The sequence below is a fragment of the Nerophis ophidion genome, linkage group LG09 (genome assembly GCF_033978795.1).
Source record: "Nerophis ophidion isolate RoL-2023_Sa linkage group LG09, RoL_Noph_v1.0, whole genome shotgun sequence".
Taxonomy (NCBI): domain Eukaryota; kingdom Metazoa; phylum Chordata; class Actinopteri; order Syngnathiformes; family Syngnathidae; genus Nerophis; species Nerophis ophidion.
This window is the reverse complement of record NC_084619.1, coordinates 973,221-993,139: the sequence shown is the minus strand read 5'-3', so window position 1 is coordinate 993,139 and position 19,919 is coordinate 973,221. Positions and strand designations below refer to the sequence as shown.

The 19,919-nt window shown below is 47.5% G+C and overlaps 1 protein-coding gene across 1 annotated transcript in view; it reads right to left on the bottom strand.

Moving 5' to 3' along the window:
* actn2b (actinin, alpha 2b) overlaps positions 1-19,919 on the bottom strand; it is a 58,894-nt gene that overhangs the window by 26,894 nt on the left and 12,081 nt on the right. The window contains exons 2-9 of the mRNA XM_061910011.1: positions 17,736-17,850; positions 9,541-9,660; positions 9,377-9,463; positions 9,222-9,309; positions 8,958-9,036; positions 1,022-1,103; positions 868-953; positions 625-717 (exon numbers count right to left, since the gene is read on the bottom strand). Of these exons, the coding sequence (XP_061765995.1) occupies positions 625-717; positions 868-953; positions 1,022-1,103; positions 8,958-9,036; positions 9,222-9,309; positions 9,377-9,463; positions 9,541-9,660; positions 17,736-17,850 (750 nt within the window). The remainder of the gene's footprint in view (positions 1-624; positions 718-867; positions 954-1,021; positions 1,104-8,957; positions 9,037-9,221; positions 9,310-9,376; positions 9,464-9,540; positions 9,661-17,735; positions 17,851-19,919) is intronic.

Below are 19,919 nucleotides of genomic sequence, written 5' to 3'. Positions count from 1 at the left end.
CGGCCAACTGATGTTTTTTTATTTGCTGGCGGCCACAATACAAATGGTTTGAAAAGCTGTATTGTTGTTTGTGGTATGGCGCCATCTTTTGGGCGAGTGCTGCAGTCTACCTCCATATGGTGCTTTCATTTGAAGTGCCATTCAGTCTTCAAGCTGTCCATAGCGTTTCTACTAGTATGCATTCTTCATTCATGGCTTGTAAGTTTGACAATGTAACTAAAACAATTCATACTTCCTGAAGCGTCCCATGTGCGGTGTCTGGAGGACTCTTTTCATGCATATTTGTGCCTGCTATCCTACTCTAATGACCTGCTAATTGGTTTAGGGAAATCAAGGTTAGCATTTACTTCCTGCAGAGTCAGCTGTTGAAAAGAAACAAAGCCACGTCAGGCCTTACCTCAGACATTATTTATGGAAAGCAAAGGTAAGGAGAAAAACACAGAGTCCCTTTTTCAAGTCCTTAGAGCCATGAAGTGTGAGCCACTCTTTGCAACAGCCACTTGATGACCTTGATGATCATTGTGACGACTTCTCCTTCCTTGGTGCCATTACTCTCCACTGGCCGGAATGTGAACGCTAAGCCTCAGCCTAAATTCTGCATCATGTCGAGGTGGTGCTTTGTACCTCGCTGGCCAGTCTCTCGTACTCCTCCATCATCTTCTCGTTCTCTTGGTTGACCCCCAGCACCTTACAGATCCTGTTAGCCGCCGTCTCTGCCTGACAGACACAAACAATCACGCTTGCATTCATTCCATCAACATTTCCCACCTTGGTTGCACAATACAGATTATGTTTGAGCTGCGAGGGAAAACACAAGCCTTATCGGAGAAAGAGAAAACCGCGTTAAAAGATGCAGCTGGATCATACCTGCTCTGCGCCGGCAAAGGCGTGATAGAAGCAGGACACGTAGGTCATGATGGCTCTTTCGTCAGGCTTCGGGGTGTTGATGATGTCTGTCAGGAAGGAGAATGTTAGAGTCAACGCACAAAACTCACCATTCCTCCATTTCCACTAATATTACCGTCAGCATCAAGCATTTTGGGAATGTCCAGGTGCTTCTCCGCTAAGTCAAAGGCCAGGTTTAGGTTCCCCATAGGATCATCCTAAATAAAGAAAGACAATTCCACATGACTGAACAGCAATGCCGGACTTAACATGCCAGCGTTGTGACCTTGGTGCTGGCTGGTGGACACGTTATACTCCCTCAGCACCTGCAGCCTGCATCCACATGCAACTTGATCAGACCGAGGCGCACACTTTCATCAATGACCACGCCGTTGTGGCGCAACAACACCACCCACAGAATGTAGGCAACTTTCATCAAACACCACCCACAGAATGTAGACAACTTTCATCAAACACCACCCACAGAATGTAGACAACTTTCATCAAACACCACCCACAGAATGTAGGCAACTTTCATCAATGACCACGCCGTTGTGGCGCAACAACACCACCCACAGAATGTAGGCAACTTTCATCAATGACCACGGCGTTGTGGCGCAACAACACCACCCACAGAATGTAGGCAACTTTCATCAATGACCACGGCGTTGTGGCGCAACAACACCACCCACAGAATGTAGGCAACTTTTATCAATGACCACGCCGTTGTGGCGCAACAACACCACCCACAGAATGTAGGCAACTTTCATCAATGACCACGCCGTTGTGGCGCAACAACACCACCCACAGAATGTAGGCAACTTTCATCAATGACCACGCCGTTGTGGCGCAACAACACCACCCACAGAATGTAGGCAACTTTCATCAATGACCACGCCATTGTGGCGCAACAACACCACCCACAGAATGTAGGCAACTTTCATCAATGACCACGCCGTTGTGGCGCAACAACACCACCCACAGAATGTAGGCAACTTTCATCAATGACCACGCCATTGTGGCGCAACAACACCACCCACAGAATGTAGGCAACTTTCATCAATGACCACGGCGTTGTGGCGCAACAACACCACCCACAGAATGTAGGCAACTTTCATCAATGACCACGCCATTGTGGCGCAACAACACCACCCACAGAATGTAGGCAACTTTCATCAAACACCACCCACAGAATGTAGACAACTTTCATCAAACACCACCCACAGAATGTAGACAACTTTCATCAAACACCACCCACAGAATGTAGGCAACTTTCATCAATGACCACGCCGTTGTGGCGCAACAACACCACCCACAGAATGTAGGCAACTTTCATCAATGACCACGGCGTTGTGGCGCAACAACACCACCCACAGAATGTAGGCAACTTTCATCAATGACCACGCCGTTGTGGCGCAACAACACCACCCACAGAATGTAGGCAACTTTTATCAATGACCACGCCGTTGTGGCGCAACAACACCACCCACAGAATGTAGGCAACTTTCATCAATGACCACGCCGTTGTGGCGCAACAACACCACCCACAGAATGTAGGCAACTTTCATCAATGACCACGCCGTTGTGGCGCAACAACACCACCCACAGAATGTAGGCAACTTTCATCAATGACCACGCCATTGTGGCGCAACAACACCACCCACAGAATGTAGGCAACTTTCATCAATGACCACGGCGTTGTGGCGCAACAACACCACCCACAGAATGTAGGCAACTTTCATCAATGACCACGCCGTTGTGGCGCAACAACACCACCCACAGAATGTAGGCAACTTTCATCAATGACCACGCCATTGTGGCGCAACAACACCACCCACAGAATGTAGGCAACTTTCATCAATGACCACGGCGTTGTGGCGCAACAACACCACCCACAGAATGTAGGCAACTTTCATCAATGACCACGCCATTGTGGCGCAACAACACCACCCACAGAATGTAGGCAACTTTCATCAATGACCACGCCGTTGTGGCGCAACAACACCACCCACAGAATGTAGGCAACTTTCATCAATGACCACGCCATTGTGGCGCAACAACACCACCCACAGAATGTAGGCAACTTTCATCAATGACCACGGCGTTGTGGCGCAACAACACCACCCACAGAATGTAGGCAACTTTCATCAAACACCACCCACAGAATGTAGGCAACTTTCATCAATGACCACGCCATTGTGGCGCAACAACACCACCCACAGAATGTAGGCAACTTTCATCAATGACCACGCCGTTGTGGCGCAACAACACCACCCACAGAATGTAGGCAACTTTCATCAATGACCACGCCATTGTGGCGCAACAACACCACCCACAGAATGTAGGCAACTTTCATCAATGACCACGCCGTTGTGGCGCAACAACACCACCCACAGAATGTAGGCAACTTTCATCAATGACCACGCCATTGTGGCGCAACAACACCACCCACAGAATGTAGGCAACTTTCATCAATGACCACGCCATTGTGGCGCAACAACACCACCCACAGAATGTAGGCAACTTTCATCAATGACCACGCCGTTGTGGCGCAACAACACCACCCACAGAATGTAGGCAACTTTCATCAATGACCACGCCATTGTGGCGCAACAACACCACCCACAGAATGTAGGCAACTTTCATCAATGACCACGCCGTTGTGGCGCAACAACACCACCCACAGAATTTAGGCAACTTTCATCAATGACCACGCCGTTGTGGCGCAACAACACCACCCACAGAATGTAGGCAACTTTCATCAATGACCACGCCGTTGTGGCGCAACAACACCACCCACAGAATGTAGGCAACTTTCATCAATGACCACGCCGTTGTGGCGACACAACACCACCCACAGAATGTAGGCAACTTTCATCAATGACCACGCCGTTGTGGCGCAACAACACCACCCACAGAATTTAGGCAACTTTCATCAATGACCACGCCGTTGTGGCGCAACAACACCACCCACAGAATGTAGGCAACTTTCATCAATGACCACGCCATTGTGGCGCAACAACACCACCCACAGAATGTAGGCAACTTTCATCAATGACCACGCCATTGTGGCGCAACAACACCCACAGAATGTAGGCAACTTTCATCAATGACAACGCCATTGTGGCGCAACAACACCACCCACAGAATGTAGGCAACTTTCATCAATGACCACGCCGTTGTGGCGCAACAACACCACCCACAGAATGTAGGCAACTTTCATCAATGACCACGCCATTGTGGCACAACACCACCCACAGAATGTAGGCAACTTTCATCAATGACCACGCCATTGTGGCGCAACAACACCACCCACAGAATGTAGGCAACTTTCATCAATGACCACGGCGTTGTGGCGCAACAACACCACCCACAGAATGTAGGCAACTTTCATCAATGACCACGGCGTTGTGGCGCAACAACACCACCCACAGAATGTAGGCAACTTTCATCAAACACCACCCACAGAATGTAGGCAACTTTCATCAAACACCACCCACAGAATGTAGGCAACTTTCATCAAACACCACCCACAGAATGTAGGCAACTTTCATCAAACACCACCCACAGAATGTAGGCAACTTTCATCAAACACCACCCACAGAATGTAGGCAACTTTCATCAAACACCACCCACAGAATGTAGGCAACTTTCATCAAACACCACCCACAGAATGTAGGCAACTTTCATCAATGACCACGCCATTGTGGCGCAACAACACCACCCACAGAATGTAGGCAACTTTCATCAAACACCACCCACAGAATGTAGGCAACGGCTCCTTGACCTTCATTGTGCTTTCAATGTCGGTGGTGGCGGGCGCCTTCTTGTACGCCGTGGCCTGCCGGGACAGCGGGCTGAGAGTGAGGGACACATACAGACTGGACAAGTTGGTAGAGAAGGCCAGTAACGTGGTGGGAGTGGAGCTGGACTCTCTGGCGGTGGTGTCAGAGAGGAGAAGTCTAGCATAACTCCTAGCCATTAAGGACAACACCTCCCAGCCGCTACACTCGCACCTTGCAGAGAGAACGAGCACGTTGAGTGGAAGACTCAGACTCCCATAATGCAACACGGAACCATTAAGGACAACACCTCCCATCCACTACACTCGCACCTTGCAGAGAGAACGAGCACGTTGAGTGGAAGACTCAGACTCCCATAATGCAACATGGAACCATTAAGGACAACACCTCCCAGCCACTACACTCGCACCTTGCAGAGAGAACGAGCACGTTGAGTGGAAGACTCAGACTCCCATGATGCAACATGGAACCATTAAGGACAACACCTCCCAGCCACTACACTCGCACCTTGCAGAGAGAACGAGCACGTTGAGTGGAAGACTCAGACTCCCATAATGCAACACGGAACCATTAAGGACAACACCTCCCATCCACTACACTCGCACCTTGCAGAGAGAACGAGCACGTTGAGTGGAAGACTCAGACTCCCATAATGCAACATGGAACCATTAAGGACAACACCTCCCAGCCACTACACTCGCACCTTGCAGAGAGAACGAGCACGTTGAGTGGAAGACTCAGACTCCCATAATGCAACATGGAACCATTAAGGACAACACCTCCCAGCCACTACACTCGCACCTTGCAGAGAGAACGAGCACGTTGAGTGGAAGACTCAGACTCCCATGATGCAACACGGAACCATTAAGGACAACACCTCCCAGCCACTACACTCGCACCTTGCAGAGAGAACGAGCACGTTGAGTGGAAGACTCAGACTCCCATGATGCAACACGGAACCATTAAGGACAACACCTCCCAGCCACTACACTCGCACCTTGCAGAGAGAACGAGCACGTTGAGTGGAAGACTCAGACTCCCATAATGCAACATGGAACCATTAAGGACAACACCTCCCAGCCACTACACTCGCACCTTGCAGAGAGAACGAGCACGTTGAGTGGAAGACTCAGACTCCCATAATGCAACACGGAACCATTAAGGACAACACCTCCCAGCCACTACACTCGCACCTTGCAGAGAGAACGAGCACGTTGAGTGGAAGACTCAGACTCCCATGATGCAACATGGAACCATTAAGGACAACACCTCCCAGCCACTACACTCGCACCTTGCAGAGAGAACGAGCACGTTGAGTGGAAGACTCAGACTCCCATAATGCAACATGGAACCATTAAGGACAACACCTCCCAGCCACTACACTCGCACCTTGCAGAGAGAACGAGCACGTTGAGTGGAAGACTCAGACTCCCATAATGCAACACGGAACCATTAAGGACAACACCTCCCATCCACTACACTCGCACCTTGCAGAGAGAACGAGCACGCTGAGTGGAAGACTCAGACTCCCATGATGCAACATGGAACCATTAAGGACAACACCTCCCAGCCACTACACTCGCACCTTGCAGAGAGAACGAGCACGTTGAGTGGAAGACTCAGACTCCCATAATGCAACATGGAACCATTAAGGACAACACCTCCCAGCCACTACACTCGCACCTTGCAGAGAGAACGAGCACGTTGAGTGGAAGACTCAGACTCCCATGATGCAACACGGAACCATTAAGGACAACACCTCCCAGCCACTACACTCGCACCTTGCAGAGAGAACGAGCACGTTGAGTGGAAGACTCAGACTCCCATGATGCAACATGGAACCATTAAGGACAACACCTCCCAGCCACTACACTCGCACCTTGCAGAGAGAACGAGCACGTTGAGTGGAAGACTCAGACTCCCATGATGCAACACGGAACCATTAAGGACAACACCTCCCAGCCACTACACTCGCACCTTGCAGAGAGAACGAGCACGTTGAGTGGAAGACTCAGACTCCCATGATGCAACATGGAACCATTAAGGACAACACCTCCCAGCCACTACACTCGCACCTTGCAGAGAGAACGAGCACGTTGAGTGGAAGACTCAGACTCCCATAATGCAACACGGAACCATTAAGGACAACACCTCCCATCCACTACACTCGCACCTTGCAGAGAGAACGAGCACGCTGAGTGGAAGACTCAGACTCCCATGATGCAACATGGAACCATTAAGGACAACACCTCCCAGCCACTACACTCGCACCTTGCAGAGAGAACGAGCACGTTGAGTGGAAGACTCAGACTCCCATAATGCAACATGGAACCATTAAGGACAACACCTCCCAGCCACTACACTCGCACCTTGCAGAGAGAACGAGCACGTTGAGTGGAAGACTCAGACTCCCATGATGCAACACGGAACCATTAAGGACAACACCTCCCAGCCACTACACTCGCACCTTGCAGAGAGAACGAGCACGTTGAGTGGAAGACTCAGACTCCCATGATGCAACATGGAACCATTAAGGACAACACCTCCCAGCCACTACACTCGCACCTTGCAGAGAGAACGAGCACGTTGAGTGGAAGACTCAGACTCCCATGATGCAACACGGAACCATTAAGGACAACACCTCCCAGCCACTACACTCGCACCTTGCAGAGAGAACGAGCACGTTGAGTGGAAGACTCAGACTCCCATGATGCAACATGGAACCATTAAGGACAACACCTCCCAGCCACTACACTCGCACCTTGCAGAGAGAACGAGCACGTTGAGTGGAAGACTCAGACTCCCATAATGCAACATGGAACCATTAAGGACAACACCTCCCATCCACTACACTCGCACCTTGCAGAGAGAACGAGCACGCTGAGTGGAAGACTCAGACTCCCATGATGCAACATGGAACCATTAAGGACAACACCTCCCAGCCACTACACTCGCACCTTGCAGAGAGAACGAGCACGTTGAGTGGAAGACTCAGACTCCCATAATGCAACATGGAACCATTAAGGACAACACCTCCCAGCCACTACACTCGCACCTTGCAGAGAGAACGAGCACGCTGAGTGGAAGACTCAGACTCCCATGATGCAACACGGAACCACACAGGAGGTCCTTCATACCGACAGCCATCAGACTGTATAATGCATATGTTCCTTCTTGACTGCACTTAAATGTAGAATATATTTATATCATTCATATATTTTATACATAATATATGTCTTATATTATTATTTATTATTCTTGTCTATTGTGAGCAAACTGTGGTGCTGAATTTCCCCCAGGGATCAATAAAGTACTTTCTATTCTATTCTATCAGAGACCTCTGGATTTCCCCAATCAAACTCAGCTATGGTTTCAATTTTTTTTTTCCTCTGAATGTTGGCTTGTTTGAAAGTAAATGTTATGCAAATATATATTGTGAAAAAAAACAACATTGTTTATTTCCAAAATTAGCTGAAAAGGTAGAACAGCTGCAGCAATGAATTCTGGAACAATGAATTCTGGGTAGACTTATCTCAACGGTTTGCTCCCGTGATTACCCTTAAAGCTCAAACCAAAAGCAGAAACACAGACGGTGTAGGTGTTTAGCTCAGTGGTTAACGCACTCATCTCTCACGCTGAAGGCTTGAATCCCAGACGGATCGAAAATACAGAACGAACCTTGTGGGCCAAAGACTTATTTTTATGTTGTTTTATTTGCTTAATTATAGTCAGAAGGTTTCTACCATTCATTTTTCCTTCCACTCGTATTTCAGTTGAGCTCCAGCTCTTCAATGTTCAAACCATTTTGTTCTCCATTCCTGCCGTCCAGTGTTGACATGCTATGTGCCGGAGGTTGAATATGATGCACTTCTACTGTTCACCACTCAATACAACCAAAGGGCAACATTATTTCTATGAAGGCAGAATTCAGCGTTCCTGTTCTGTAACCTAGTACACTGTTTGTTTTTCTCTAATCTTGAAGGGCTTTGTGCTGAAAACAAAGTTTTGTTGTACTTGTGCAATGACAATAAAGACCTATCTATCTATCCATCCATCTCTCTCTCTCTCTCTCTCTTCACACAATGAAATGGCTGCTGTCTGTTATTGTGTATCAAGAGTGCACACCGCCGTCTTGATTGATGGATATTAGCTCCTTGACAGCACAGGACAACACAAAAGTGCAGAGGGGGTGTGGTCAGTGGTCAGTGGGTGTTAGATTTTAGTGCTGACACACAGCATCCCGGTTGCGGGGTGACACACACACCACACCTTGCTGAGCTTAGAGTAGTCCAGGAGGTCGGGTCTGTGTCTGTGAATCAGGGCGCAGAAGGCCAGGCCGTCCTTCCAGCTTGGTGAACAGAGAGAGCCGACAATGTCAGTCACCTTTCTTCCTCGAGTGTCATATTGCGGGCTGAGCTCAACTCAAGCTTGTGAAATGGTGACTTTTCCATGAGAAAAACAGTGTATGTGCCACAAGGGAAAAATGTCTGTGAAATGTCTGGTGGAGTGGAATCCATGCTGGTGGGGACTCACCTGACATGGAAGTTCTGCACATTGACATTCCTGTAGGGGGCGGTCTTTCTCTGGCACCACAAGAGGAGGCCTTCTTTGGCCGATGTTTCTGCACCGACAGTCGCACAATCGTAACTTTCTTCGCAAGCTTCCAACACACACTTATCTCTTCTCACCTTCAACAGAAATATCCTGAATGGCAAAGCGGAGGATAATGGTCCAGATCATTCCCAGCGTCATCTTTACGTTGCCGTCCACAATCTCTGTAAAAAGGAACCGGCGCAGTTTAGCAAAAACAAAAGCACCCCACTGCACATCTTAGTTGAGGCTTTTGTGGGACCTTCAGCTCCGATGGACACCAGTTTGACTCCTTTGCTTGTGATAAACTCCAGGGCTTTGTTGACGTTGGCGATCTTGTGAAAGCGCATCTTCCCTCGGTCAGGCTTGGGTAACCGCTCACCTGCAAACGGGCCATAGAGGACATGTCAAAAGTACAACTATTACGGGCTGCACCATCAATGTCAGACACAATCATCAGGCTGATAGAAGGAAACATTACCTCATACAGATAACATCAAACTACTATGTCGGGCTGCACCATCACTGTCAGACACAATCATCAGGCTGATAGAAGGAAACATTACCTCATACAGATAACATCAAACTACTATGTCGGGCTGCACCATCAATGTCAGACACAATCATCAGGCTGATAGAAGGAAACATTACCTCATACAGATAACATCAAACTACTATGTCGGGCTGCACCATCAATGTCAGACACAATCATCAGGCTGATAGAAGGAAACATTACGTCATACAGATAACATCAAACTACTATGTCGGGCTGCACCATCAATGTCAGATACAATCATCAGGCTGATAGAAGGAAACATTACGTCATACAGATAACATCAAACTACTATGTCGGGCTGCACCATCAATGTCAGACACAATCATCAGGCTGATAGAAGGAAACATTACCTCATACAGATAGCATCAAACTACTATGTCGGGCTGCACCATCAATGTCAGACACAATCATCAGGCTGATAGAAGGAAACATTACGTCATACAGATAGCATCAAACTACTATGTCAGGCTGCACCATCAATGTCAGACACAATCATCAGGCTGATAGAAGGAAACATTACGTATGACGTAATCAGCAAACTACTATGTCGGGCTGCACCATCAATGTCAGACACAATCATCAGGCTGATAGAAGGAAACATTACGTTATACAGATAACATCAAACTACTATGTCGGGCTGCACCATAAACGTCAGACACAATCATCAGGCTGATAGAAGGAGACATTACGTCCTACAAATAGCATCAAACTACTATGTCGGGCTGCACCATCAATGTCAGATGCAATCATCAGGCTGATTACGTCATATAGATAACATCAAACTACTATGTCGGGCTGCACCATAAACGTCAGACACAATCATCAGGCTGATAGAAGGAGACATTACGTCCTACAAATAGCATCAAACTACTATGTCGGGCTGCACCATCAATGTCAGACACAATCATCAGGCTGATAGAAGGAGACATTACGTCCTACAAATAGCATCAAACTACTATGTCGGGCTGCACCATCAATGTCAGACGCAATCATCAGGCTGATAGAAGGAAACATTACCTCATACAGATAGCATCAAACTACTATGTCGGGCTGCACCATCAATGTCAGACACAATCATCAGGCTGATAGAAGGAAACATTACCTCATACAGATAGCATCAAACTACTATGTCAGGCTGCACCATCAATGTCAGACACAATCATCAGGCTGATAGAAGGAAACATTACGTCATACAGATAACATAAAAATAGCACATATCTTTTTTTGGGATCCTCCAATGAGGTGAAGCTATCTGTGTTGTTTCCTAGGTTGGGTAAGCTTTATCAGTATCATCCATCAAACCTCGCTTGGAAAAGCTGTGCACTGCAGAGTTTGCTCATTGTAGCCATCCATCCATCCATTTTCTACCGCTTGTCCCTTTTGGGGATGCTGGAGCCTATCTCAGCTGCATTCGGGCGGAAGGCGCTGTACACCCTGGACAAGTCACCACCTCATCACAGTCATTATAGCCATTAATCATCAATTCCTCATTTTGACTTCTTTTTTTAAATCTGCACAAATTGTTTCATTCATTTTTGTTCAGTAGGTGGAAGTGTTTTACATGTTGTGCTGCATGGTTATTGTTGCTAATTAATTGGAATCTATTATCTTTTGAGTTTATTTAATTCGATTTTTCAGTATCAAATGGTTCAACTGGGTTGAAAAATGCTTATTATTTAAATAAGGTTTTTTTTATTTCAGGAAAATTGATAGATGGTAAATGGGTTATACTCCCATAGCGCTTTTCTACCTTCAAGGTACTCAAAGCGCTTTGACACTACTTCCACATTTACCCATTCACACACCCATTCACACACTGATGGCGGGAGCTGCCATGCAAGGCCATAACCAGCACCCATCAGGAGCAAGGATGAAGTGTCTTGGTCAAGGACACAACAGACGTGACCAGGTTGGTAGAAGGTGGGGATCGAACCAGGAACCCCTCAGGTTCCAACAGCACTACACAGTCCCCATTGCATTTGAAATCATTTTTGTTCCAGACTAAAAACAACATTAATAAAGTTATTTCTTGTTGAAAGTTGACCTATATTCATTTTGTCTTTTTAAAATGATATCAAGGACATAATGTTATGCAGAGGTGTACTTATAACAATTTTATGGAGAAATGATACTCTATAGTCGCAGCGGGAAGTGGTCGGGTGAGAAATGTTTTTTTTTCTTGTAAAAGTGGACAAAGTAGATAATTGAGTTGAGCATATCAAGCGCTCCTTTCCTCCTCCCTGCGACGTGCTATAAACAGCCTGGTGGAAGCTTCTCCTGAGCCAACTGTCAACAAACATGGCGGCAGTTGTGGGCCACTTCTTCACGCTTTCAGATTTTGCGTGCTATTTGCACCAAATGTTTTGCAAACATTCCGTGAGAAGAGGGAACAAAATCAAGCTTCAACACATCAAACCTCACATCACACACCTGCATGGCCAGCGTCACTACTATGCTGTTTGGAAAACTACGCTGCTCAGCACAAACTACAGTCAAACATCAAAAAAGTGTTAACATTTTTAATGAGATAAATCATCAATTTTGCATTTTGATTAGTCACTATGAATAATTTGTGTGCGTAACTTTAAAATAGTCCCCAGAATTTTGACACAAGATCAAATTTACTGTGGGAATGTAACAGAAGAATATCTTCGACATGAATGCGCTTCATTTATTTTGTACTTGTTATGATCTGGCCTGGGTTTATTTCCAAGTGAAATCTGCCAGTTGCAACCTGAATGGCCTTTAGGTCCAAATCTGCAGTTAAGGTAAAGGAGAAGTTCAGAGAAATTGGGTGATTTATCTGCATTTGTAGAAGAATAACGCGATGCCATTTTGTGAATGATGGCATGAGTTAAAGCGTTAACTTTGACATTCCTAATATAGATAACAAAAAAAATGATGGATGCAAATAAGCTATCGGTATCAGTCTTGAGAAGCAGGAAGGTACCTGTATCGGTTTGAAAAACAATATCGTGCATGCCTACGACTACGTCAATTAGGGCTGTGCAATATATTGATATATACAATATATATTGCAGGTTTGTCTCTGTGCGATATAAAAAATGACTATATCGTAATATTCCAGTCGGCGATCTCACGCAGATCTCACCATTACACTCTCCTCGCTCTTTCCTGTCTCCTCACAGACAAGCAGGCGCACATTCATACGTCACTTACTGTCACCTCATACGTCACTTACTGTCACCTCATACGTCACTTACTGTCACCTCATACGTCACTTACTGTCACCTCATACGTCACTTACTGTCACCTCATACGTCACTTACTGTCACCTCATACGTCACTTACTGTCACCTCATACGTCACTTACTGTCACCTCATACGTCACTTACAATCACCTCATACGTCACTTACAGTCACCTCATACGTCACTTACTGTCACCTCATACGTCACTTACTGTCACCTCATACGTCACTTACAATCACCTCATACGTCACTTACAGTCACCTCATACGTCACTTACTGTCACCTCATACGTCACTTACTGTCACCTCATACGTCACTTACTGTCACCTCATACGTCACTTACTGTCACCTCATACGTCACTTACTGTCACCTCATACGTCACTTACTGTCACCTCATACGTCACTTACTGTCACCTCATACGTCACTTACTGTCACCTCATACGTCACTTACTGTCACCTCATACGTCACTTACTGTCACCTCATACGTCACTTACTGTCACCTCATACGTCACTTACTGTCACCTCATACGTCACTTACTGTCACCTCACACATCACTTACTGTCACCTCACACGTCACATACTGTCACCTCACACGTCACATACTGTCACCTCATACGTCACTTACTGTCACCTCATACGTCACTTACTGTCACCTCATACGTCACTTACTGTCACCTCATACGTCACTTAATGTCACCTCATACGTCACCTCATACGTCACTTACTGTCACCTCATACGTCACTTACTGACCTCATACGTCACATACTGTCACCTCATACGTCACTGTCACCTCATACGTCACTTACTGTCACCTCATATGTCACTTACTGACCTCATACGTCACTTACTGTCACCTCATACGTCACTTACTGTCACCTCATACGTCACTTACTGTCACCTCATACGTCACTTACTGTCACCTCGTACGTCACTTACTGTCACCTCATACGTCACTTACTGTCACCTCATACGTCACTTACTGTCACCTCATATGTCACTTACTGACCTCATACGTCACTTACTGTCACCTCATACGTCACTTACTGTCACCTCATACGTCACTTACTGTCACCTCATATGTCACTTACTGACCTCATACGTCACTTACTGTCACCTCATACGTCACTTACTGCCACCTCATACGTCACTTACTGTCACCTCATACGTCACTTACTGCCACCTCATACGTCACTTACTGTCACCTCATACGTCACTTACTGTCACCTCATACGTCACTTACTGTCACCTCATACGTACACGCCCTCGCCCAGCGGAGAGGTCGCAGCGTGGCTAACGTTAGCTGTGATGCTAGCAGGTTGTTGCGGAGAAAGAAGGTGCGACTCTCGTAACAAATGAAGGAAGAATTAATTCCCAATAAAAACAACAGGGGGTCCATCGTCTGGCGGTGGTTCGGCTTCAAGCGGGAATATGTCGAATAGACAACTTTAATTTGTCAAGTGTGGAGCACAAGCGTTGCTACCAGAAGTAGCATTACTGCTAATATGTAGCATCATTTGAAAAGTCACCTGCTAATAACTTTAATAAATACAGTTTTGGTAATTTGATTTAGTCGTCATTTCCTTCTTAGCATGAAAGTTTAAAAGTAGCATATATTAGTGCAGTATGAAGAAGAATGTTTGAATGTAGACACATAAAATCATCATACTGCTGTCATTATATGCATCAAGTCTTCATTCAAGGCTAAGGCTAAATATCGTAATATATATCATATATTGCGATATGGCCTAAAAATAATGCAGTGTTAAAAAAAGGCCATATCGCCCAGCCCTAATGTCAATATACAGTAATGGCTGGAGCAGTAGCTCTAGTATAGTGGGGCGGGTGTCGGGGGGCCACAGACAACCTCTAGTATAGTGGGGCGGGTGTCGGGGGGCCACAGACAACCTCTAGTATAGTGAAGCAGGTGTCGGGGGGCCACAGACAACCTCTAGTATAGTGGGGCGGGTGTCGGGGGGCCACAGACAACCTCTAGTATAGTGGGGCGGGTGTCGGGGGGCCACAGACAACCTCTAGTATAGTGGGGCAGGTGTCGGGGGGCCACAGACTACCTCTAGTATAGTGGGTCGGGTGTCGGGGGGCCACAGACAACCTCTAGTATAGTGGGGCGGGTGTCTGGGGGGCCACAGACAACCTCTAGTATAGTGGGGCGGGTGTCGGGGGGCCACAGACAACCTCTAGTATAGTGGGGCGGGTGTCGGGGGGCCACAGACAACCTCTAGTATAGTGGGGCGGTGTCGGGGGGCCACAGACAACCTCTAGTATAGTGGGGCGGATGTCGGGGGGCCACAGACAACCTCTAGTATAGTGGGGCGGGTGTCGGGGGGCCACAGACAACCTCTAGTATAGTGGGGCGGGTGTCGGGGGGCCACAGACAACCTCTAGTATAGTGGGGCGGGTGTCGGGGGGCCACAGACAACCTCTAGTATAGTGGGGCGGTGTCGGGGGGCCACAGACAACCTCTAGTATAGTGGGGCGGGTGTCGGGGGGCCACAGACAACCTCTAGTATAGTGGGGCAGGTGTCGGGGGGCCACAGACAACCTCTAGTATAGTGGGGCAGGCGTCGGGGGGCCACAGACAACCTCTAGTATAGTGGGGCAGGCGTCGGGGGGACCACAGACAACCTCTAGTATAGTGGGGCGGATTTCGGGGGGGCCACAGACAACCTCTAGTATAGTGGGGCGGGTTTCGGGGGGGCCACAGACAACCTCTAGTATAGTGGGGCAGGTGTCGGGGGGCCACAGACAACCTCTAGTATAGTGGGGCAGGCGTCGGGGGGCCACAGACAACCTCTAGTATAGTGGGGCGGGTGTCGGGGGGCCACAGACAACCTCTAGTATAGTGGGGCAGGCGTCGGGGGGCCACAGACAACCTCTAGTATAGTGGGGCAGGCGTCGGGGGGGCCACAGACAACCTCTAGTATAGTGGGGCGGGTTTCGGGGGGGCCACAGACAACCTCTAGTATAGTGGGGAAGGTGTCGGGGGGCCACAGACAACCTCTAGTATAGTGGGGCGGTGTCGGGGGGCCACAGACAACCTCTAGTATAGTGGGGCGGGTGTCGGGGGGCCACAGACAACCTCTAGTATAGTGGGGCAGGCGTCGGGGGACCACAGACAACCTCAAGTATAGTGGGGCGGGTGTCGGGGGGCCACAGACAACCTCTAGTATAGTGGGGCAGGCGTCGGGGGGCCACAGACAACCTCAAGTATAGTGGGGCGGGTGTCGGGGGGCCACAGACAACCTCTAGTATAGTGGGGCAGGCGTCGGGGGGCCACAGACAACCTCTAGTATAGTGAAGCGGGTGTCGGGGGGCCACAGACAACCTCTAGTATAGTGAAGCGGGTGTCGGGGGGCCACAGACAACCTCTAGTATAGTGGGGCAGGCGTCGGGGGGCCACAGACAACCTCTAGTATAGTGAAGCGGGTGTCGGGGGGCCACAGACAACCTCTAGTATAGTGAAGCGGGTGTCGGGGGGCCACAGACAACCTCTAGTATAGTGGGGCGGGTGTCGGGGGGCCACAGACAACCTCTAGTATAGTGAAGCGGGTGTCGGGGGGGCACAGACAACCTCTAGTATAGTGGGGCAGGCGTCGGGGGGCCACAGGCAACCTCTAGTATAGTGAAGCGGGTGTCGGGGGGCCACAGACAACCTCTAGTATAGTGAAGCGGGTGTCGGGGGGCCACAGACAACCTCTAGTATAGTGAAGCGGGTGTCGGGGGGCCACAGACAACCTCTAGTATAGTGAAGCGGGTGTCGGGGGGCCACAGACAACCTCTAGTATAGTGAAGCGGGTGTCGGGGGGCCACAGACAACCTCGAGTATAGTGGGGCGGATGTCGGGGGGCCACAGACAACCTCTAGTATAGTGAAGCGGGTGTCGGGGGGCCACAGACAACCTCTAGTATAGTGGGGCGGGTGTCGGGGGGCCACAGACAACCTCTAGTATAGTGAAGCGGGTGTCGGGGGGCCACAGACAACCTCTAGTATAGTGAAGCGGGTGTCGGGGGGCAACAGACAACCTCTAGTATAGTGGGGCGGGTGTCGGGGGGCCACAGACAACCTCTAGTATAGTGAAGCGGGTGTCGGGGGGCAACAGACAACATTACACTCAAGAGTGCTTTGTCCAGATGAATGCATGAATCCACTTCAATGCATGTGAGACCGCTTCAGGGTCTAAAGTAAATCTATTCATCAGATTTAGATCATCAACAATATGATTTGTCGGAGTGACTCGACAGGATGGATGAGTAAAAAAATTTATATATTTTCTTATTCGATTAGGAATCATAAGCAGTATAAAAAATGTATGGTGTTTCAGATTGTAATATTATTCAATCAAAGACACCAATTATGTACAGGAATATCTAGCTTGTGCGCTATTGCATGCTCAGCTGTTGTGTAGCTGCTCGCTCCTAGTAGTGTATAGCTTCCCATGTTTGTAAATGACTTGACTAATAGCAGAAAATAACAACCTTGTGTGCTTGTTGGAGGACATGTGGCTATCATGGCTGCACTTGTATTGGAGCTTTTTCAGGCAAGCCCATCAAATGTGATGTTGGACATTGGACCGATACCAATAAGGGAAGGGGACACCCCTCGTCAGTGGATGCTACGGGTGCACGATATCAAACAGCAACCAAAACACTTCTTTCAATCAATCTGACCTGAGATAACTTCCAGAAGCAGCATGAGTTTGAGTCCGTTCCTTAAGTCTTCTTCGATGTTTTCAATTTGTGTGCCGGCTTTCCTCAGGTGGGAGTTACACCAGGCGGTGAAGGTCTACCCCAAAGCAGAGAGAAACAGAAGCAACCATTAGCAGAAGTGAGTACACCGCTCATTTCAAGAAAACACCTTCTCCAAACTATTTGGATGACTCTGTTGTATTTTAGGACTGTTTTCCAAAATGAACCGCATCTCTCCAGGACTCATGCAGCCCTGGACTGTGACGCTAGCATCACCAAGACACAATGATCTTGTTACTCGGTCAAGTGTTTGGCCAAGAGTGGCTGTGTGTTTTTCAGTCAATGGTAAATATAAATTGTTGCACAAGCTAAACACTGACTACTCTAATGTATCAGCTCCTTTCGGTCCTATACTATTGTTCTAAAGCAGGGGTCGGCAACCCAAAATGTTGAAAAAGCCATATTGGACCAAAAATACGAAAACGAATCCGCCTGGAGCCACAAAAAATTAAAAGCCATATTACATACAGATAGTGTGTCATGAGATATCAATTGAATTATGAGGACTTAAAAGAAACTAAATGAGCTGAAATATAGCTACAAATCAGGCATAATGATGCAATATGTACATACAGTTAGCCTAGATAGCATGTTAGCATCGATTAACTTGCAGTCATGCAGTGACCAAATAAGTCTGATTATCACTTTACACAAGTCAATAACATCAACTAAACTCACTTTTGTGCATTCATGCACAACATTAAAAGTTTGGTGGACAAAATGAGACAGAAAAAGAAGTGGCATAAAACACGTCTTAAAAAGTCGGAGAAAGTTATACATGTAAACAAACTATTGAGTTCAAAGACCGCCAAAATCAGTAGGACAAAAAGGCGCTCGCCAAATACTCGAATCAGTGAAGCATTTTGAATATAAATTGTGCTTTATAACAATTAGGGAGGTTTGTGTCATGTTTGTCCTCCTACAGCAGGGGTCGGAAACCTGCGGCTCCGAAATCCGCATGCGGCTCTTTAATCACGCGGATGTGGCTCAGCCGCACACTTGCCGACCACCCCGATTTTTCCAGAAGGTTTCCGGATTTCAGTGCCTCTCCCAAGACCATCATTCTCCGATTTTCACCCGGACAACACTATTGATAGCGTGCCGTAATGGCAATGCCTTTCACGCTGTCTGTAACATGTCGTCGCGCCTGCTTTTACACATTGTTATCTACACATTGTTATCTACGTACCAGCCGGTCACACGCAATATGCGGCCTCTGTTATCACACAAAAGTGACTGCAAGGCATACTTGTTCAACAGCCATACAGGTTACACAGTGTTGTGATATAAACAACTTTAACACTTACTAATATGTGCCACACTGTGAAGCCACACCAAACAAGAATGACAAACACATTTCGGGAGAACATCCGCACTGTAATACAATATAAACCAAACAGAAAAAATACCCAGAATCCCATGCATCCCTGACACTTCCAGGCTACATTATACACCCTGCTACCTCCAACCCTGCCCACCTCAACCAACGCACGGAAGGGGGGTGTTGGGGGTAGCGTGGGTGTGTAATTTAGCCCGGAAGAGTCAGGGATGCATGGGATTCTGGGTATTTTTTTATGTTGTTTATGTTGTGTTACAGTGCGGATGTTCTCCCGAAATGCGTTTCTCAATCTTGTTTGGTGTGGGTTTACAGTGTGGCACATATTAGTAAGAGTGCTAAAGTTGTTTACATCACAACCCTCAGTGTAACCTGTATGGCTGTTGAACAAGTATGCCTTGCAGTCACTTTCATGTGTCTGCTGAAGCCACATACGTGTGACTAGGCTGGTAAGCTGTTTGTTCAGGTTGTAGAGGGCGTTAAAGGCTGTGTCATCATAGCATGCCCTTCTTATTGTTGTTAGGGTGATAAATCAGCAGACAAATGAGAAAATATTTGCTCTCTAATTTGATCGTCTCCTGGAAAAATTTGGAGCGTTGGCAAGTGTGCTGCAGTCAAGCATCACTCATATAGAACTTGCGGGCCGCACTAACATTACATTTTCATACTAAAGTGCGGGCCTGGTATCTGAGACCCCTGGTTTATACATAACACAAAGCAAAAAAAAAATTCTGTATGCAGTGTTATTTCATGTTAATTTTCAAAAGAGT